We start from the raw sequence: 22,943 nt of genomic DNA on the forward strand, positions 1-22,943 counted from the left end.
GTAATTTGCCTGAATTACAGAGACTCCATAGTTTACTTTTTCAACTACTGGGCCAGAGAAGTTGCTTGGCACTGCAGTAATTATTGCCATGTCACTAAAAAGCACCTACTCTGATAATTATCAGAGTTAACTTGCCGTGACGAGGTCAATGAGTAATTAATTTGCAAAACCAGCAAATTGCTTTAAGAAAGAGTGAGGGTAAGGGTGAGATGCCATTGCACGAAGCAAACAGACTGCCCATATGTAACGACCAGCAAGTTCCGCTTGGCCGTCTCAATTTACTGGCTGAATTGTACAGTCAAAATGCTCTGCTATAAGTTCAGCCTGTTGTGTATATTTTCCAGGACCATTGATGATTACAACTGATTCAAAGCAATGTATTCAACTGTAGATGTCAGTTAAATTTAGCATTCTGTAATCACCTGGGAAACAATTAACATCATAGAACATTATCAAAAGCAAAACCATAAATGTGCCCCTGACTACTTCTTTTGCAACACGTATGTATTCTCTAAATACCTGCAGCTTTGGGAACATGCAGACTCTTCAGCTTGTTAATCAGAACCTAATTAACAATGAAAAAGGATGGAAAATTCTACCGGTTTAAATTGTAAGATTGTATCTCAAAGACTTGGCTATTTTGAAACAATTGGAAGGTCTTGTGGCACAGTGAGTTATGTCTTTGTCAAAAACTCTAGATTCAACTCTCACTCCAGGATTTGCTGGTCAATGGGAGCGTGTTTGTAACAAAGCCAAACAGGCTGGGTTTCAACTTGTAAATCCTTCCAACATAATTGGATGATAAGCAAAGGAGATCAGCCATATGATGGAAATCTACCATCACCAACTCCAGGCTACAATGGAGAACGTGAGGACTGCAGATGCTGAAGATCAGAGCTGAAAATGTGTTGCTGGAAAAGCACAGCAGGTCAGGCAGATTCCAAGGAGCAGGAGAATCGACGTTTCGGGCATGAGCCCTTCTTCAGGAATGAGGAAGATGTGCCAAGCAGGCTAAGATAAAAGGTAGGGAGGAGGGACTTGGGGGAGGGGCGTTGGAAATGCGATAGGTGGAAGGAGGTTAAGGTGAGGGTGATAGGCCGGGGTGGGGGTGGGAGCGGAGAGGTCAGGAAGAAGATTGCAGGTTAGGAAAGTGGTGCTGAGTTCGAGGGTTGGGACTGAGACAAGGTGGGGGGAGAGGAAATGAGGAAACTGGAGAAATCTGAGTTCATCCCTTGTGGTTGGAGGGTTCCTAGGCGGAAGATGAAGCGCTCTTCCTTCAGCCGTAGTGTTGCTATGATCTGGCGATGGAGGAGTCCAAGGACCTGCATGTCTTTGGTGGGAGTGGGAGGGGGAGTTGAAGTGTTGAGCCATGGGGCGGTTGGGTTGGTTGGTTCGGGTGTCCCAGAGGTGTTCTCTGAAACGTTCCGCAAGTAGGCGGCCTGTCTCCCCAATATAGAGGAGGCCACACCGGGTGCAACGGATGCAATAAATGACGTGTGTGGAGGTGCAGGTGAATTTCTGGCGGATATGGAAGGATCCCTTGGGGCCTTGGAGGGAAGTAAGGGGGAAGGTGTGGGCGCAAGTTTTGCATTTCTTGCGGTTGCAGGGGAAGGTGTCGGGAGTGGAGGTTGAGTTGGTGGGGGGGTGTGGACCTGACGAGGGAGTCACGGAGGGAGTGGTCTTTTCAGAACACTGATAGGGAAGGGGAGGGAAATATATCCCTGGGATCTGTTTGGAGGTGGTGGAAATGGCGACGGATGATACGATGTATATGGAGATTGATGGGGTGGTAGGTGATGACCAGTGGGGTTCTGTCCTGGTGGCGATTGGAGGGGTGGGGCTGAAGGGCGGAGGAGCGGGAAGTGGAGGAGACGCGGTGGAGAGCATCGTCGATCACGTCTGGGGGGAAATTGCGGTCTTTGAAGAAGGAGTCCATCTGTGTTGTTGGGTATTGGAATTGGTTTCCTGGGAGCAGATGCGGCGGAGACGAAGCAGTTGGGAATATGGGATGGCGTTTTTACAGGGGGCAGGGTGGGAGGAGGTGTAATCTATGTAGCTGTGGGAGTCGGTCGGTTTATAGTAAATGTCCATGTTAATTCGTTCGTCCGAGAGAGAAATGGAGAGGTCTAGGAAGGGGAGGGATGAGGCTGGGACGGTCCAGGTAAATTTGAGGTCAGGGTAAAAGGTGTTGGTAAAGTGGATGAACTGTTCAACCTCCTTGTGGGAGCACGAGGCAGCACCAATACAGTCATCGATGTAGCGGAGGAAAAGGTGGGGAGTGGTGCCAGTGTAGCTGCGGAAGATGGACCCCGCCCCCACGCCGAACCCCACCCCGCCCCGATCTCCGTCCCCGCCCCGATTCCTGCCCCCACATCTAACCCCACCCCCACGCCGATCTCCGTTCGCACGCCTAACCCCACTCCCGCCCCGATCTCCTTTCCCGCCACCACATCTAATCCCACCCCTACTCCCAGCTCCAGCCCCACACCACGTGCTAGCTCCCAGCCCTGCTGTGTTTTCACCATCCCTCCAGAACTACCCCTCTCTGAGGATGAAAGATCAGTCCTTGGCCGAGGCGTCACCTTCATCCCCCTACGCTCTCGGATTAACGAGTTCAACACGCGGCGAAACATCAAACAATTCTTCCGCTGCCTTCGCCTCCGCGCCTACTTTTTCAACCAAGATTCTCGCCCACCCTCTGACGACCCCTTCTCCTGCCTCCAACACACCCCATCCACCTGGACACCCCGTGCTGGCCTCTTACCTGCCCTCAATCTCTTCATAGCCAACTGCCGCCGCGACATTAACCGCCTCAACCTCTCCACCCCTCTCACCCACTCCAACCTCTCACCCTCAGAACGTGCAGCCCTCCACTCCCTCCGTTCCAACCCCAACCTCACTATCAAACCAGCAGACAAGGGAGGCGCGGTAGTAGTTTGGCGCACTGACCTTTACACCGCTGAGGCTAAACACCAGCTCGCGGACACCTCCTCCTACTGCCCCCTTGACCATGACCCCACCTCCCACCACCAAACCATCATCTCCCAGACCATCCAGAACCTCATCACCTCAAGGGATCTCCCATCCACCGCCTCCAACCTCATAGTCCCAGAACCCCGCACCGCCCGTTTCTACCTCCTGCCCAAAATCCACAAACCTGACTGCCCCGGCCGACCCATTGTCTCAGCCTGCTCCTGCTCCACCGAACTCATCTCTGCATATCTCGACACGGTTCTGTCCCCCTTAGTCCAAGAACTCCCCACCTACGTTCGGGACACCACCCATGCCCTCCACCTCCTCCATTATTTTCGCTTCCCCGGTCCCCAACGCCTTATCTTCACCATAGACATCCAGTCCCTGTACACCTCCATCCCCCATCATGAAGGACTCAAAGCCCTCCGCTTCTTCCTTTCCCACCGTACCAACCAGCACCCTTCCACTGACACCCTCCTTCGACTGACTGAACTGGTCCTCACTCTGAACAACTTCTCTTTCCAATCCTCCCACTTCCTCCAAACCAAAGGAGTAGCCATGGGCACCCGCGTGGGCCCCAGCTAGTCCTGCCTCTTCGTAGGATATGTGGAACAGTCCATCTTCCGCAGCTACACTGGCACCACTCCCCACCTTTTCCTCCGCTACATCGATGACTGTATCGGCGCTACCTCGTGCTCCCCCAAGGAGGTTGAACAGTTCATCCACTTTACCAACACTTTCCACCCCGACCTCAAATTTAACTGGACAGTCTCAGATTCCTCCCTCCCCTTCCTAGACCTCTCCATTTCTATCTCGGGTGACCGAATCAACACGGACATTTACTATAAACCGACTGACTTCTACAGCTACCTAGACTACACCTCCTCCCACCCTGCCCCCTGTAAAATCGCCATCCCATATTCCCAATTCCTTCGTCTCTGTCGCATCTGCTCACAGGAGGACCAGTTCCAATACCAAACAACTCAGATGGCCTCCTTCTTCAAAGACCGCGATTTCCCCCAGACGTGATCGACGATGCCCTCCACCGCATCTCCTCCACTTCCCGCTCCTCCGCCCTTGAGCCCCGCCCCTCCAATCACCACCAGGACAGAACCCCACTGGTCCTCACCTACCACCCCACCAACCTCCATGTACATCGTATCATCCGTCGCCATTTCCACCACCTCCAAACAGACCCCACAACCAGGGATATATTTCCCTCCCCTCCCCTATCAGTGCTCCGAAAAGACCACTCCCTCCGTGACTCCGTCAGGTCCACACCTCCCATCAACCAAACCTCCACTCCCGCACCGTCCCCTGCAACCACAAGAAATGCAAATCTTGCGCCCCCACCTCCCCCCTTACTTCTCTCCAAGGCCCCAAGGGATCCTTCCATATCCGCCACAAATTCACCTGCACCTCCACACACATCATTTATTGCATCCGCTGCACCCGATGTGGCCTCCTCTATCTTGGGGAGACAGGCTGTCTACTTGCGGAACGTTTCAGGAACCACCTCTTGGACACCTGGACCAACCAACCCAACCACCCCGTGGCTCAACACTTCAACTCCCCCTCCCACTCCACCAAGGACATGCAGGTCCTTGGACTCCTCCATCGCCAGACCATAGCAACACGACGGCTGGAGGAAGAACGCCTCATCATCCACCTAGGAACTCTCCAACCACAAGGAATGAACTCAGATTTCTCCAGTTTCCTCATTTCCCCTCCCCCCACCTGTCTCAGTCCCAACCCTTGAACTCAGCACCACCTTCCTAACCTGCAATCTTCTTCCTGACCTCTCCGCGCCCACCCCCACTCCGGCCTATCATCCTCACCTTTACCTCCTTCCACCTATCGCATTTCCAATGCCTCTCCCCCAAGTCCCTCCTCCCTACCTTTTATCTTAGCCTGCTTGGCACACCTTCCTCATTCCTGAAGAAGGACTCATGCCCGAAACGTCGATTCTCCTGCTCCTTGGATGCTGCGCTTTTAAAGCAACACATTTTCAGCCCAGCCTACAATGGTCAAGTAAAAGTGGATGTTTCCACATTGATTCAGCTGCCTTTGGGCGATTGTTGTTGGCTCCATTGTTTTGATGGAAATGGATTCAGGACCTGTCTCCTTCTTCTCCCTGTGATGGAGATTGCAATGTCTTGGATTGAACTTGCCTTCAGGCATAGGTCTCAAGAGAATTGTATATATCTGTAAGTTTGTGCCTCACTGTCAAAGGACCAGACAGTCACTATAATCACACTATAATCACATTGGAACTGACCTGCTCTCACCTTGGAGTAAGAAGTAATGAGTTCAAGCCACATTCCAGGGGCTTGAGCACAATTTTGGCCGATGGTTTGATAAAATGCTGAGGGAATGCTGCGTGGTCAGAGGTACATCATTTCACGTTAAACATTAAATCCAGACTGTTTACTCTCTCATGTGGACATAAGGGACTTCATGGGTCTATTTGAAGAATAGCATGGAAGGTCCTGGCTGACATTTATTTACCAGGAAAACAGCAACTTGTTCATGTATTTCCTTGATTTTTGTTTGGCCTTTATGGATTGTGTTTCCTATTTAACAACAATGATTACTCTTCAAAAAGTTTATAGTCGTGAAGCACTTAGGATGTCCTGAGCAGTATTATTTCTGACAACTTTTTAAGGTTTGCATGTAACTTTTTTTTAAAGGGAAGTGTGTGGAGCCTTTAAATGTTGTTGCGTCAACATGTACAGGTGGTGATGAACAGAGTTGACTTGCATGTGGCTGCAGAATAACATTTGAGATTCTGCACAGTTGCATCTTAGAAGGAACACTGGTCCTGAGGTTGAGAAAGCTGCTATATAAATGCAAGTTTGTTCACTATTTGTCAGCATATCAATTTTACAAGAAACACATGCAATATCCCAACATGTTCTACATGAATCATGGATTTCTGAATTATTGGAATTGCTTGCTTACCTGCTCCAGGCACAGGATCTTCAGTGGCCTTTAGAAATATCTAAAAATGAGCAAAGAACAGAATTGAATTACAGGTAGTTGTCCATCTCAGCTCTTTCACACAAGAATATATTTTTTGCAGACACTCAATAAAGGGAACATACTCGTCAGCAATCTCACGGTGAGGTATGAAGGTAAGCGCCTGGCAAGTTTAGACATTAGGTGCCTAGTTATTGTGGATTCTCAATATTAAGGTCATTGCAGAATAAATGGTTAACTCAGAGGCTAACTACTGAGCATGCACACAGGACGTCATGAAGATGTCATAGATTCATGACAATCTGAGAGAGCAACAGCAGCTCAGACCATGTGTGGGGATTGAATGTATATATTTTTTATTCATTCACAGGATAAGGGCATCGCTGACCAAGCCAGCATTCATTGCTCATCTCTAATTGCCCAGAGGGCAGATAAGAGTCAACCATGTTGCTGTGGATCTGGAGTCAAATGTAAGCCAATCCAAGTAAGGACGGCAGTTTCCTTCCCTAAAGGACGTTAGTGAACCAGATGGATTTTTCTGACAATTAACAATGGACTCATGGTCAACATTAAACTCTTAATTCCAGATATTTATTGAATTCAAATACCACCATCTGCCAAGACAGGATTTGAACACGAGTCCTCAGAACATTACCTAGGTCTCTGGATTAACAGTCCAGCAACAGTACCACTAGACCATTGCCTCCCCTGTAGATAGTTAATATTGTATGTTCATTTTGGAATGATCTCTTTCTCTAGTCAAATCTCTTATGTAGAGTACAGCATCTTTTAAAACACAATCTGCAAAAACTCTGGTGAGTGACTGGGCGAACGTCCATAGAAATTCAAGTCTTAATTTAAGAGACCTCACTTTAACCATGTTTGCTGTTAGAAAAGCAATGATGTCCCACGTGCATGTAACATTCAATTTGTCATTTACGAGAGCATGTGACTCTAGGAGACTTTGCACACAGGTATAAAGGATTCACAAAAGAAGGGAAACCAAGTATGTCTTTATTTGAAAAGATGATTTTTGGTTTATTAATGAAGTTGGAGGTACTTTGAGTGTAGATGCCATTGTAGGTAACTGCGCTGGTGATTTATAGAAAGCACTGCTTAAAATTCTCACCAGGAGCAGTGAGCCCTGCTGGGTCTGCAGCCTGAATCAAGTCAGCGATAAAGACAGATGAAACAGGGTCCTAATGGGGAACAGTCCATTGAGAGGCTCAGGCCATTACATTGGGGTGACCCTTTCTGCTATGTCATGACACACCCCATTAACACCCAAGCCAGCAAGCACTCTTACTCCTAATAACAGTTAATACTGTTTCAGAATTTGACCTTGGAATACCTGCACAGTACTGATTGTGCCAACGTAGAATTCCTTTCCCCACTACATTCCATGGACAATAATCAATTTACTGTTACCAAGATAACTTGCTTGTTAAAACCATCCAGAAGGTGATTGCACAAGGACCATGCAATATGTTGTAGACTAATAGTCACACACTAGTTAGAATTCTACAAATCCCAGTCGAGACAGTCCAGGATGCCATGGCAGCTGTGCCTGTACCCTACCTGCTGCCACAATCTGTTTGCCCTTGTGTCCACTCAGTCACTTAATTGGCCAATTAATGGCCTGAAAGTTAGCAATCTTGTTGCCGGGATGGTTGGAGGGGTATGGTTCAAGTAGCCCTGTACAATGCCGATTTCCCCAATCCCTAGCAATCCTACAAAAGCCCTGACACGTCAGACACTATCCACTTGCCCCCCAACTCCTTTGCCAATGCCTGCCAGTCTAATGCCCGTCTGGGTTAGTGGCTTCTTTTAGAGTCAGAGAGTCATAGAGCTGTACAGCATGGAAACACACCCTTCGGTTCATCTTGTCCATGTTGACCAGAAATCCCAAATTAATCCAGTTCCTTTTGGCCCATATTCCTCTAAACCCTTTCTATTCATATACTTATCCAAATGCCTTTTAAATGTTGTCATTATACCAGTTCCATACATGCACAACCTTCTGTGTGAAAACGTTGCCCCTTGTTTGAGAATTGTCTGCAGTTCCAGCCAAGACCAGCACTCCTGGTCGCACTGTTGATCAACCAATTCGAACTCCCACCTCGAGTCAACAATGCTGACCGTTGCAAATGAAGACCCAGTTAAGGAGAGGCTGACTCGGAGCCACAGCCTTCATGTAAAATTCTGGCAAATATGACATGGCGTCTCTGCAAACAACACACTGAATGGGCGGCTACATTGCTTGATGGTCATGGTTTACAACTTCTATGAAAACTGCCAAAGAATTGATAAAAAAATCAGCTCCTTATGATAAATAATAAGCAGTCTTACCTCCTCCAGTGAAGTGTCAGACACCCCAAAGCTGCTGAGGCCTAAATCCTGAAGAGTCTCCTCGATTTCGCGGAAGAGGCTAGCGTAGGCCCTATGTTTGAAATCTTTATTGGGCAGCAGGTAATAAAGCTCTTGACCAACATTTTCCAACAACTTAGCGTCGGGAACATGATGTTTGATGAGATTTGTCAATGCATCTACATCACCTGTATGTGGGAGTACCAACAAAGACTATGGTAAACGGCCATTCATTACAAGTTTACTACAGTCTTTATACATAAAAGGCAATCAATTCCGATTATTAATTCAAATTTAAAGCACATCAGTGTCTCATATAGTTAGCTACTTGGGTATAACACATAATGCCTACAGCAAGGATCATAATACATGAACTGTAACAGTAATATATAAATGGTATCAGCTACAGCTCAGTAAACCCTCTCAGTCCTGAATCAGAAAGATCAGAGTTCTAGTCCAACTCCAGGGCTTCAGCACAAAAATCCAGGTTGGCACTCCAGTACAGTACTGGGGGAGTTCTGCACTGTCAGAGGAGCTGCCTTTTAGATGAGATGGTAAAATTGCTAACCCTTCTGCCATCAGTTAAATAAATACTTCCAAATCCACAACCACATGGAAGGACAAGGGCAACATATACATGGAAACACTGCCACCTGAAAGTTCCTGTCCAAGCAACTCACCATATATTGGAAATATATCACTGTTTCTTCAGTGTCATGGGGCAAAATTCGGGAATTCCCTTCCTAATAGCACAGTGGGGCTGTCTTCACAGCTCATGAACTACAGTAGTTCAAGAAGGCAGCTTACCACCACATTCTCAAGACTGCTAGGGATGGACAATAAATGCTGATCCAGCCAGTGACACCCACATCCCATTAGTGAATAAATAATAAAAAAGGCTGAGAAGTGATTTAAAAAAAATCTCATTCTTATTAAATGATAAACATGCTCAGATAAAATTTCATAATTATTACAATTTTAGCACATATATTTATTCTTTCTTCATGAACAGGTTAAAATCTTAACAAAGAGACCTTGGAGTGGTGGTTCATAGCTCCTTGAAAGTGAAGTCGCAGATAGATAGGATAGTGAAGAAGGCGTTTGGTATGCTTTCCTTTATTGGTCAGAGTATTGAGTACAGGAGTTGGGAGGTCATGTTGCGGCTGTACAGGTCATTGGTTAGGCCACTGTTGGAATATTGTGTGCAATTCTGGTCTCCTTCCTATCAGAAAGATGTTGTGAAACTTGAAAGGGTTCAGAAAAGATTTACAAGGATGTTGCCAGAGTTGGAGGATTTGAGCTATAGGGAGAGGTTGAATAGGCTGGGGCTGTTTTCCCTGGAGCATTGGAGGCTGAGGGGTGACCTATTAGAGATTTACAAAATCATGAGGGGCATGGATAGGATAAATAGACAAAGTCTTTTCCCAGGGGAGTCCTAAACTAGAGGGCATAGGTTTAAGGTGAGAGGGGAAAGATATAAAAGAGACCTAAGGAGCAACGTTTTCACACAGAGGGTGGTACATGTATGGAATGAGATGCCAGAGGAAGTGGTGGAGGCTGGTACAATTGTAACATTTAAATGGCATCTGGATGGGTATATGAATAGGAAGGGTTTGGAGGGATATGGTCCGGGTGCTGGCAGGTGGGACTAGATTGGGTTGGGATATCTGGTCGGCATGGACGGGTTGGACCGAAGGGCCTGTTTCTATGCTGTACATTTCTATGACTCTATGACTTGAATGTTCACCAAGCAACACTTTATTAATGTGAACTCCTGCAGAATCAGAACCTCATAGAAACTGTTGAGCTGAATTTGCCAAATCAAGCATGCTTCCTGCTGGCTGACCCTGTGGGTCTAACCTATTGAACATTGTCAAAAAACTTGTCTTCCCATCAACACTGAATAGAAAGCTTGTGATGAGGGTTAGGAAATAACAAGGGTGAAGGAGGGAAAGATTTGAATCAATGATGTAACAGAAATGCCATTGCATGCTTGCATAATTACTTGACCAGTGCCATCTCTTGGGGGCCAAGGAAATAGAAATACTTCAAACTTTTTAGTGTTAACCAGCAGTTTGGGCTCGTCCAGTTTTAGATTGAGAGCAGATGAGATGGGTTGAGATGCTGAGCAATGAGACTCAAAATGAGCCCAAAGTTCAGCCCAAACACAGACAGGTAGGAAAGATTGGACGAACGTTCTTATGATCGAACAGTACATAGAACATAGAACATAGAAGAATACAGCGCAGTACAGGCCCTTCAGCCCTCGATGTTGCGCCGATCCAAGCCCACCTAACCTACACTAGCCCACTATCCTCCATATGCCTATCTAATGCCCGCTTAAATGCCCATAATGAGGGAGAGTCCACCACTGCTACTGGCAGGGCATTCCATGAACTCACAACTCGCTGAGTAAAGAACCTACCCCTAACATCTGTCCTATACCTACTCCCCCTTAATTTAAAGCTATGCCCCCTTGTAATAGCTGACTCCATACATGGAAAAAGATTCTCACTGTCGACCCTATATAAACCCCTAATCATCTTGTACACCCCTATCAAGTCACCCCTAAACCTTCTTTTCTCCAATGAAAACAACCCCAAGTGCCTCAGCCTTTCCTCATACGATCTTTCTACCATACCAGGCAACATCCTGGTAAACCTCCTCTGCACCCGTTCCAGTGCCTCCACATCCTTCCTATAGTATGGCGACCAAAACTGCACACAATACTCCAGATGCGGCCGCACCAGAGTCTTATACAACTGTAACATGACCTCAGTACTCCGGAACTCAATTCCTCTACCAATAAAAGCCAGTACGCCATATGCCTTCTTCACCGCACTATTTACCTGGGTGGCAACTTTCAAAGATCTGTGTACATGGACACCAAGATCCCTCTGCTCATCCACACTACCAAGTATCCGACCATTAGCCCAGTACCCCATCTTTTGTTACTCTTATCAAAGTGAATCACCTCACACTTAGCTACATTGAATTCCATTTGCCACCTTTCTGCCCAGTTCTGCAGCTTATCTATATCCTGCTGTAACCTGCCACATCCTTCCTCACTGTCTACAACTCCTCTGACTTTCGTATCATCTGCAAACTTGCTCACCCAACCTTCTAACCCCTCCTCCAGGTCATTTATAAAAATGACAAACAGCAATGGTCCCAAAACAGATCCTTGCGGAACACCGCTAGTGACGGCACTCCAAGATGAACCTTTACCATCAACTACGACCCTCTGTCTTCCTCCAGCCAGCCAATTCCTAATCCAAACCTCCAACTCACCCTCAATGCCATACCTCCGTATTTTTTGCAGTAGTCTACCATGGGGAACCTTATCAAATGCCTTACTAAAATCCATATACACCACATCTACCGCTTTCCCCTCGTCCACCTCCTTAGTCACCTTCTCAAAGAATTCAATAAGGTTTGTGAGGCACGACCTGCCCTTCATAAAACCATGCTGACTATCCTTGATCACATTATTCCTATCCAGATGTTCATAAATCCTATCCCTTACAATTCTCTCTAAGATTTTGCCCACAACAGAAGTGAGACTCACCGGCCTATAGTTACTAGGGTTATCCCTACTCCCCTTCTTGAACAAGGGAACCACATTTGCTAGCCTCCAATCTTCTGGCACTACTCCTGTAGACAACGAGGACATAAAAATCAAGGCCAATGGCTCTGCAATCTCCTCCCTTGCTTCCCAGAGAATCCTAGGATAAATGCCATCAGGCCCAGGGGACTTATCTATTTTCACCCTTTCCAGAATTTCCAACACCTCTTCTCTACATACCTCAAAGCCATCCATTCTACTTAATTGTGACTCAGTACTCACATTGACAACAATGTCCTGTTCCTGATTGAATACTGACGAAAAGTATTCATTCTGTGTCTCCTCAATCTCTTCAGCCTCCACACGCAACTTCCCACTACTATCCTTGACTGGACCTATTCCTAACCTAGTCATTATTTTATTCCTGACATACCTATAGAAAGCCTTAGGGTTTTCCCTAATCCTACCAACTAAGGACCTTTCATGTCCCCTCCTTGCTGCTCTTAGCTCTCTCTTCAGGTCCTTCCTGGCTACCTTATAACTCTCAATCGCCCCAATTGAACTTTCACGCCTCATTCCATTTAACAAGGGATTCCAATTCCTTATTAAACCACGGCTCCCTCACACGACCCTTTCCTCCCTGCCTGACGGGTACATACTTACCAAGGACACTCAATAGTTGCTCCTTGAACAAGTTCCACATATCAGTTACGCCCTTGCCTTGAAGCTTACTTTTCCAGGCCACACATCCTAAGTCATGCCTCACCGCATCATAATTTCCCTGCCCCCAGCTATAACTCTTGCCCTGTAGTGCACACTTATCCCTCTCCGTCACTAGAGTAAAAGTCACCGAATTGTGGTCACTGTCCCAAAAGTGCTCACCTACCTCTAATTCTAACACCTGGCCTGGTTCATTACCCAGAACCAAATCCAGTATGGTCTCACCTCTTGTTGGCCTATCTACATATTGTGTCAGGAAACCCTCCTGCACACATTGGACAAACACTGACCCAGTACTTGAGCAACACTGATAAAAGCAAGGCAGAAAATGCAAACCTCACCGTCTAATTCCTCTTCTGGAAGGGTTTCATCAATAGGACAACAGTTGGAGCAGGAGCAGCTACAGCCTGTTCCACAGGTACATGTTGGCTGTGATAGGTTTGTGAGTAAAAGAAAAGCAGAGATCAGATGAAATGCTAACCGCCACAAATAGCAAATAAAAAGCAATCTAACTACATGGGTTCTAACTGGCAGAAGGATTTGACTTGGACAGGAGAGACCCTTTGATCTTTTTTTAAAATTCTGCTTCTGACCCCATTTCCCTCAAGCTGTATTGTTTCTGCGGAAGTGCTTCCTCTGAGTAGATGTTTTGTGTAATTTCCTGCTTCATTCATGCGATGCGGTTTAAAGCAACACTGTTCATGCTACAAATAGGTAGTGGGCGATGATAATACAGTCCATGCAGACAGTTCTAGCTGCTATGACAACATCTACGTTTATATGAAAGTTGTATTCTGGAGCTATAGATTCTTACCATCATGTGGCTAGCCAGGATACTCTCTCACTCTTACCACCTACAATTGGCATATAGTTGCAGGTTGGTTCTCAACTCGCTTCGCACATTACTAACAGACTTTCTTGGATTTGCTCACCAGCTCCTGGAGTGCGGTTTGAACCCAGAGTGTCTGACTCAAAGGCAGGGACAATATTCACCATTCTACAAGAGCTGATGGAAAGCGCATGCTTTGCTTATACTGACTAGCCAGGAAAACTCAATTCTGTGGCATGTACATTAAAGATGAAGGTAGGTTTTCAATAGTTTGCTCACAAATAAAGCTTTTGGTCTGATTTTACAACCCAAGAACCTTTCAGGCGCTTTCTACGCAGGTATAGAGGATGTCATCCCTCATGTGTATACACAGTAAGATGCAGATGCATTAATATTACCATAGCATTTTGTTTCCTTTGTTTTGCCTTCTTCATCCTGCGAACTAGGGTCAGATAGAAACCAGAACCAAAACAATTCTTCAGGAACAAAGAGGATCCACAACACTGCAGCTTTCCCTGAGAGATGATTGCGATCCGGTCACCAAGAAGATCTGCTTCATCCATATGGTGAGTGGAGAGAATGATGGTTCTTCCTAAGTGGGAGAACATGGAATCTTATTAGATTACTATTAATAGTCAATGCCGTCCACTAGAGGGAGCCTTCAGCCAATGTTTTGTTGAACAAGAATCAATTTTGATAAAGTTTTATCTGTAACGCCACACTAGTTCTCTCTTGGAATGAATTACACGTTTTGTTTGATAATCTCAAAGCCAAAATAAATTCCTGTAACCCGATACTTGAGACCTTTCAATCTGAGGAAGATTTGAGAAAGGTGAAATGTCGATCAGGCTGCAAGTGCAACACATTTGCTGGATTTAGCTCTTCCAAAACGTTGGGTTGTCATTACCTTGTAGGATAGAAAGTATTTAATCACTCATTGTTTACTGACGTAGGTGCATGTACATGTTGCCAAACGTAAAGGTGGGTTGGAAGATCTGGTATCAGCATGTTCTGCCCCGAGGTTCTTTGGCTATGATTTGGTTTCAAACGTCCTTGCACATTAAGTTACTAATCATTACTGAGAAATCTGTGTTCTAGCTGAGAGATTACATGGCCCCTGACACTGCATGCATATTTCAGCCCAAGATTGGTATGCAAAGCAGCAGCAAGCTGTGGAAGAAAAACCCTCAGGATTTCTCTCAATCTGGAAGACATAATGTTGGCAATGCAAGTATCTCCTCTCTGGAAGGGAAGGGTTTTTTCACCGACCTTTCTGTGATCAGGGATCACAGAAGAATACTGCGCCACACTCCTACCAACCTCCCCCCCACCCCCGGCAAAGGTTGCCTTATTAAGAGCAAACCTCAGCCAACACAATATATGCATGAAGGCTTCAGGTCAGACCTAACTGGCTCACATAGGTTTAACTATCAACCATGTTGCATTCTTAGCTCTGTGCAAAGTGAACATTAACCTGGAACCCTCCTTGGATGACATCACAGTACAGTTCAATGAAGGAGGTGACACTTGCGAAACATTATGTTCTAGCCCTTGTTTCGTTCACTTATTGACTCTCATTCCAGAATGCACTCAGACCTACAGGAGAATCTTAATTCTTTTTGTTTTTTTTTATACTGCTGGACTGCAAGAGGCTGATGGTGACTAGCACACAGTTAAATTGAAAAACATTTGCTGGAACATTGAGGTTCTTAAAAAAAAATCTTCAAAAACTGTTGTCATACTTAATGAAAGCTAGTGACCCAAGCTGGAGTAAAACTTCAGAATCAATATTTTGAAATTTCTCCCAGGATCATTTTTAAAAAACAAAAATCCGCAATTAAGTGTTGCCCTTTGCAATAAAATTCTAACCTAAAATGATGAAACCACAGCACAACATCTTATGTTATTACTGATGTGTTGCCAACTTCCTCCAGACTCAACAGGCAGCAGAGTCTGAGAGGAGGCTTTAACCAGAAAGAACATGGTTGAAATTCTTTGACCAACCAATAGTCTCTCTTGAATGGGATGGGTTTCATCAAGAACCCACAAAAGCAGCAACTGTTTATGATTCATTGAAACCTCAAAAATAAGGTGGGGAAAATATCTTTCTCTGCGTAACTGACAGGAATGGTTTTATACAAATGTACATGCCAGGAACAGGAATTCAAACCCCTCACGATTGATTCATTTTAATGGAGGTTAAATCGTGCTGGTAATGTTAACAGTTCTATGTTTTATTTCCTATGTGTACTGTGCAGGTGTGAACTTTCATATCTCAAGGTAAGTTGGTGAATTCCAGCATTGGATGTTTATTGCATGTCCCCAGTTTTCACTACTTCACTGTTGGTAATTGTATTTTCATTGCCTTGGCCCTAAACTGTGGAATGTTAATCTCAAACATCCATGCAACTCTCTGTCTGTGTTTTCCAAACCCACCTCTTTGATGAAGATTTTTGTCACCTGTCTTAACATTTTCTATTTGGCTGGTTATCAAGTCTCATTTGCTAATGCACCTAAGAAATTCCTTGGAAAATTTTGGTATGTAAGTTAGGACTGCAGACATTGGAGATCAGAGTCGAGGGTGTGATGCTGGAAAAGCACAGCAGGTCAGGCAGCACCCGAGGAGCAGGAGAATTGATGTTTTGGGCATAGGTCCTTCATCAGGAATGAGGCTTATGGGCCGGGGGGCTGAGAGATAAATGGAAGGGGGTGGGGATTAGTGAAAGGTAGCTGAGAATGAGTTTGGTAGATGAAGGTGGGGGGAACGTGATAGGTCGGAGAGAAGGGTGGAGCGGATAGATGGGAAAGGTGATGGACAGGTCAGGAGGGCGGTGCTGAGTTGGAGGCTTGGGACTGGGATAATGTGGGGGGAGAGGAAATGAGGAAACTATTGAAATGCACATTGATCCTGTGTGGTTGTAGGGTCCCAAGGCGGAATATAAGGCATTCTTCCTCCAGGCGTCGGGTGGTATGGGTTTGGCGGTGGAGGAGGCCCAAGACATGCATCTCCTTGGCGGAGTGGGAGGGGGAGTCGAAGTGTTCAGCCACGGGGTGTTGGGGTTGGTCGGTGTGGATGTCCCAGAGATGTTCTCTGAAACAATCCGCAAGTTGGCGCCCTGTCTCCCCGATGTGGAGGAGACTAGATCGGGTGCAACGGATACAGTAGATGACAGGTTGAGGTACAGTTAAATTTCTGTTGGATGTGGAAGGATCCTTTAAGACATTGGATGGAGGTGAGGGGGAAGGTGTGGGCGCGAGGTTTGCACTTCCTGCAGTGGCATGGAAAGGTGCCGGGAGTGGGATGTGGGCTAGTTGGGGGGTGTGGATCTATCGAGGTAGTTGAGGAGGGAATGGTCTGGAGTGGGGAGGGGAGGGGAATATTTCTCTGGTGATGGGGTCTGTTTATAGGTGGTGGAAGTGGCGGAGGATGATGTGCTGTATCCAGGGGTGGTTGGGTGGAAGGTGTGGACTGGGGCGTTCTGTCTTTGTTGCTTTGGGAGGGGTGGGGTTCAAGGTGCGCTGGAGGGCATAGTCGACCACGTGGGAAGGGAAGTTGCGATCTTGGAAGAAGGAGGCCATCTGGGATTGTCTAAGTGGAATTGGTCATCCTGGGAACAGATGCGATGGAGGCGGAGGAATTGGGAATAGGGCAATGCGTTTTTACAGATGATAGGGTGGGAGGAGGTGTTGTCTAGGTAGCTGTGGAGAGACACCCGCACCAACCAACCCCAATGCCCCGTAGCTGAACATTTCAACACTCTGTCAAGGACATGCAGGTCCTGGGTCTCCTCCATTGCCAAACCTTAACCACCTGACGCCTGGAGGAGGAATGCCTCACATTCTGCCTTGGGATTCTGCAACCGCACGGGATCAATGTGGATTCCAACAGTTTCCTCATTTCCCCTCAACACCACATTATCCCAGTCCCAAGCCTCCAACTCGGCACCGCCCTCCTGTCCTGTCCATCACCCTTCCCATCTATCCGCTCCACCCTCCTCTCCGACCTATCACCTTCTCCCTCACCTTCATCTACCTATCGAATCCTCAACTACCTTCCCCCCCAACCCCAGCCCGCACTATTTATCTCGCAGCCCCACGGCCAACAAGCCTCATTCCTGATGAAGAGCTTATGCCTGAAACATCGATTCTCCTGCTCCTGCTGCCTGATCTGCTGTACTTTTCCAACAAATTTTAGAATGTTAAAAGGACTGTATAAAAGCATACTGTAGCAGAAACCAACATACACAATCTTGTCAAGTCTGAGTGGAGTATTGTATGGATATTATAGTCCGACATTAAATGCATCGTACAGTTTATATAAAATAAATTAAATAAATAGAGAGGTTGATGCAACTTTGTACTTTGTAGTTTAACATTTTTATCCAATATATGCCAAATGTAATGTTTTATTTTTGCAATAGAATCCAATAGTATATACATAGTGGTGTCTTCATTATCTATCTTGTAGAGTCTGACATTATTAGGCAATTTTAAATTCCAGAAAAAGAATAGTTTGGTTCTGTTGGATAATCGGAGAAAGATGCTGGAGATCAGAGCTGAAAATGTGTTGTTGAAAAGGCGCAGCAGGTCAGGCAGCATCCAAGGAGCAGGAGAATCGATGTTTCGGGCATGAGCCCTTCAGGAAGGGCTCATGCCCGAAACGTCGATTCTCCTGCTCCTTGGATGCTGCCTGACCTGCTGCGCTTTTCCAGCAACACATTTTCGGTTCTGTTGGATGATTAAGAGATTAAAAATCTGACCAGCCCCAACCCCATCTATTCCCTGTTTTAAAAGAGACAGAATGATGAGGAGACAATAGATCAGAAGGTGTTGTGGTGTGTCCCCACTTTAATTATGATTCTAATTCTAACCTCAGTCTGCCTGATTTCCTAGATCTCACAAGTAAGAGGAAGTAAAAAAGGGTTGATTCGATGAGATGTATGTTTTCTACAGCACTGCTTGTGGGGAGGGACAAAGAATATTTCTTTTAGGTCTAGCAAACTTAGCAGTAATGCATCACCCCAGTGTGATGTGTCTGCTCCTGAAACCACTCCCTCCACTATGATAGGGACTCCCTGACTGACATCTATCCCCCTCCAAGCCCGTTCACCATCTGTGCCCACACTATCACTGGGCTTAGACTACCATCTGATACTGTCCCACAACAGACTCATTTTAATCAACCCATCTAATCTACCAGCAGTCCCTCTGTCATCTCCCTTGCTATATCTACATGCTCTCATTGGCTGTGTCCACGTACTACAGATTGCTGCACCCCAGAGGTAGCTAAACTGATCAATCAGGCTAGCTGTAGATGTGAAGCGGACCTCCTGCAGTTCGAATACTGCTCAATACCTACACAGAGATGAGATAAGGTGATGCCAATATATAGTGGCTATGGATGTAGCTGTGCCAGATTGACCTCTCCTTACTGTATAATTGAGGTTAGCCCAATAATATAATTCATTGGTATTCTCAATGCAGAAAGCCCAATGAGGTTGCTATCTGAATTTAACCAGCCTTTTATTGTCATCATGCTGCGTTGACTTATTTGGAAGGATAGAACTCCCATGGTCTCCTTTTATTGATTGCCGCCATCATTTTGATTGGGCTTCTCATTTTAGCAACTATAGCCGATTTCCAAGACAATCTTTTCAGAATTGAGGGAGTGCTGCATTGTTGTAGGGGTAATACTGATGGAGCGATAGGGGGTGGTGAATGGTGCAGGCTCTGAGAGATGGGACTGCTGTTAACTTTGAGGCTTGACCCTCAGTTAAACGAATATGTGGCTGATGTGAACTCAAAGCACTGGCCAATTACTGTGAAAACAGCACTGAATAACAGGCCGCCTACTTGCAGAACATTTCAGAGAACACCTCTGGGACACCCGCACCAACCAACCCAACCGCCCCGTGGCTGAACACTTGAACTCCGCCAAGGATATGCGGGTCCTTGGCCTCCTCCATTGCCAGACCATGGCAACACGACGCCTGGAGGAAGAGCGCCTCATCTTCCGCCTAGGAACCCTCCAACCACAAGGGATGAATGCAGATTTCTGGGCTTTCTCATTTCCCCTCGCCCCACCTTTTCTCAGTCCCAACCCTCAGACTCAGCACCACCTTCTTGACCTGCAATCTTCTTCCCGACCTCTCCGCCCCCACCCCCTCTCCAGCCTATCACCCTCGCCTTTACCTCCTTCCATCTATCGTATTCCCAATGCCCCTCCCCCAAGTCCCCCCTCCCTACCTTTTATCTTAGACTGCTTGGCACACCCTCCTCATTCCTGAAGAAGGGCTTGTGCCCGAAATGTCACTTCTCCTGTTCCTTTGATGCTGCCTGACCTGCTGCGCTTTTCCAGCAACACATTTTTAAGCTCTGATCTCCAGCACCTGCAGTCCTCACTTTCTCCTTATTAAAATCACAGGCAAACTCCTGAAGTTCATCATTCAGAACCTAGATAACAATGCCACATTATGGGCTCCATATAAATTACTCCAAAATAAAAAGTACTCTGAATGCTGGAAATCTGAAATAAGAGCAGTAATTGACCTGACATATTTTTATTCTGTTTCTCTCTCCACAGATGCTGCCTGATGTGTTGAATGTTTCTGAGCCTTTGTTGTTTCATTTCTGAATCCCACTGTACAATGTTCCCATTGTATAAAAGTTGATTACTAGCCTAAGTGCTCTGCTGTGGCTGAGTAAAATGATATTATGGGTGTGATCACAGCCACATCTGAATAAGCAGCAAGATTGGACTCTCTGGATTAGTACAAGAAATGATAACTTGGCACAGCTGCGTCAGCAGTCTCCAGATTTCAATCATTCATCGAGTCCCAATCTCCAGAAACATCGTGCAAGTGGGAGTCAGACTGTGCCAGATTTTCATCTGTCCAGGGGCAAACACCTTCACTCTGTGTAAGCATCCTTGCAGCTGCCAACTATGAACTGATCATATCAATTCATGCAATGGAGAGACAAGTAGGGCAGTGAACTGATACTTTGCTTGTGACCATTGTCATCAAGAGGCTAAGAGACCCATCATTAACATCAAATCTGGTTAACAATCTATATCAATGAGATGTAATTCTAATACAGCTTTGTCTTTAGTAGGCTCCAGGTATTATCAATGTTTTCTTCCAAGTTCCTTTCTCTCATCTGTTTCTGAAGGTGATGATTTGTGCTGTGTAGTGACTGTATGGGAACTTACAACATCAGAGCTTTGTCTAAAACATTCAAGTGAATGTTTGGCTGTGGGGAATATCACGTTCCAGTCTGATTCTGTCTAATGTCTAATGCCAATAAACCACTGTGCATATTTTTGCTGTTGATCAGGAGCTGAGCTTGTACCTTTCCAGTCCTGAAGTCCTATGGCTAAAGTAATTTGAAATCACCCCCCCTCCACCATCAACACTGATTTAAGAAAATATAAGACTTTCCTACAATGGGCTGGTGCAATTGATCGATTGATTGATTTATTGTTGTCACATATACCAAGATACAGTGAAAAGTATTGTTTTGCTTGCTATATGGGTAGACTGAACCATTTAAAGTACATCAAGGTAGCAGAATAGAGTGTAGGATACAGTGTTACAGCCACAGGGAAGGTGCAGAGGAGAGATCAACGTTAATATTTGTGATGTCTGTTCTAAGGTCTGATAACACAGGAGAGAAGCTCTTCTTGAATCTATTCATACATTCACTCAAAGTTTTATATCTTCTGCCTGATTTCACAATTAAGCTCTAGGTTCCATGCCTTTTAGTGGTACAGTCAGTCCTGTTATGTCAAATTCATTTTCAATATCACTTACCCGACATGCACAAATGCACTGGAATTTGATAAACACAGGAGGAGGTAAGACTATTTGTAGTTAATGTGATTAAAGTGTGTCTTATTCTAATACATTTGTTGGCTGCCAGCGTTTAGAAAGAATAATTGTCATATTCCAGGATACAGTATGGGCAGATGTTAATGGTAATTTTGTCACATGCATTAAATTTTTATTCTTGGAATGAATTTGAGAAGCACACTATACCTGCACGATACTTTAATAAAAGATCCCAGATGGATCGTCTGGAATAAGGATCTACTCCAGATGTTGGCTCATCCAGAACGATCACTTTCGCTGCTCCAATGAATGCTAAGGCTACTGATAGCTTGCGTTGCATTCCACCTGTTCAGGAACAGTGAAAAACCATTTAAAATGTCAACAATTTCATGTTTTTATAATACTAATGCCTTGAGTTATGCAAGCAAAGAGTAAACATAGAATCATCAATTCATTGCAAAGTTATTATCACAGAATGGTAACAGCATCGAAAGAAGCCATTTATCCAGTCAAGTCTGTGCTGACTCTCTGCAAGAAAAATGCAGCTAATGTAATTACCCGACCCTTTCCCCATAGCCCTGAAATGTTTCCTCTTTAGATGCTTGTCCAACTGCCTTTTGAAAGAAGCTGCTGCTGTAACTGTTACAGGGAGTGTAATGTGGACTCTGCCCACTTGCTGAAAAGATAGTTTTATTAGTGATAAATTTGTAAATGTAGCATATAATGCAAACATAGTCCTCAAAGATATAGATGCACATAGTGTCACCGCTATGTACTTACATCATGACATATCAGGACTTACTCAGATTTATTGTATGTGACGGAAAAACCCCAAAAAGGACATTTTGGAACGAAGTCAGGAAACACATTTTCTTGGAAAAAACTTTGGAAATTTGGACCTCTTATCGTCAAAAACATGTGCATATTGGGTCAAATTATGTTTTCAAGATTAGGCTCAGCAAAAGGTATCAAGGGATGTGGAGCAAAGATGGATAATTGAAATCAATATAGATCAGTCATAATCTAAAAGGAAAGACTTGCATTTCAATATCAACCTTTGGCACGTCAGTGTCCTGTAGCATTTTACACGAACAAAGTATTTTTTGAAATGAAGTCATTGTTGTAATTTTGCATACAGCAGTCCCAAACAGCACATTAATATTGAGCAGATAGTCTGTTTGTGATGGAATTAAATGGCAGAACAGGGCTAAACGGGGCACGCCATTTTCTGAAATGGTCACTACCTACTAGAGCACGCTTTCGATCGTTCTGGAAATTACCGGATAAATTTTGAGCCAGCTCATCTTTCTTGTGAGGAAGTCCAACCTCATCCAACATTACTTCTGTCTGCTTCTCTGCCTCTTCCGCTGTCTGGCCTTTCAGCTGAGTATAGAATAATATATGCTCTGCCACCGTTAGGCTACAGCAAAGATAAAGATAAGATCAGATTACTCCGCTCACAGTTCCCTTCAAACATTACACTAAAGATCAATGTTCCAATCTTACTCGGGGAAAGACACAATCTTCCCCAGGTCAGCATTCCAGGGATTCCCCAATCAGTTCACAGGCTCACACTGATGGTCAACCAGATTCTCAGGCTGATACTATGAGCTTATCTTGATAGATGCTGAAATTCATGCAGACCCCTTCTCCAGAATCATTCTACAGGCCCTGGGCAGTG

General features: G+C 45.4%; 1 protein-coding gene and 1 long non-coding RNA gene across 6 annotated transcripts in view; one reads left to right on the forward strand and one right to left on the reverse strand.

Annotated features, from left to right (window-relative positions):
* The window catches only part of LOC122554192 (ATP binding cassette subfamily A member 4b), a 151,409-nt gene that overhangs the window by 50,047 nt on the left and 78,419 nt on the right, over positions 1-22,943 (reverse strand). For all 5 annotated transcript variants that reach the window (XR_015758111.1, XM_087990479.1, XM_087990478.1 and 2 more), the window contains 6 exons: positions 22,543-22,682; positions 21,470-21,607; positions 13,832-14,025; positions 12,946-13,033; positions 8,302-8,507; positions 5,935-5,974 (listed from right to left, as the gene is read on the reverse strand). Coding sequence is in view for 4 of the 5 variants with exons in the window: in XM_087990479.1 (XP_087846605.1) it covers positions 5,935-5,974; positions 8,302-8,507; positions 12,946-13,033; positions 13,832-14,025; positions 21,470-21,607; positions 22,543-22,682 (806 nt within the window). In the remaining variant the exon portion in view is untranslated. The remainder of the gene's footprint in view (positions 1-5,934; positions 5,975-8,301; positions 8,508-12,945; positions 13,034-13,831; positions 14,026-21,469; positions 21,608-22,542; positions 22,683-22,943) is intronic.
* On the forward strand, positions 158-20,756 carry LOC148149099 (uncharacterized). The gene is made up of 4 exons (XR_015758112.1): positions 158-500; positions 6,323-6,422; positions 13,540-13,688; positions 20,017-20,756. It is a non-coding gene; the product is annotated as an uncharacterized LOC148149099 (long non-coding RNA).

The sequence above is a fragment of the Chiloscyllium plagiosum genome, unplaced genomic scaffold (assembly GCF_037043375.1).
Source record: "Chiloscyllium plagiosum isolate Xiang-an unplaced genomic scaffold, Cpla_swu_hap1 HiC_scaffold_9, whole genome shotgun sequence".
NCBI lineage: Eukaryota > Metazoa > Chordata > Chondrichthyes > Orectolobiformes > Hemiscylliidae > Chiloscyllium > Chiloscyllium plagiosum.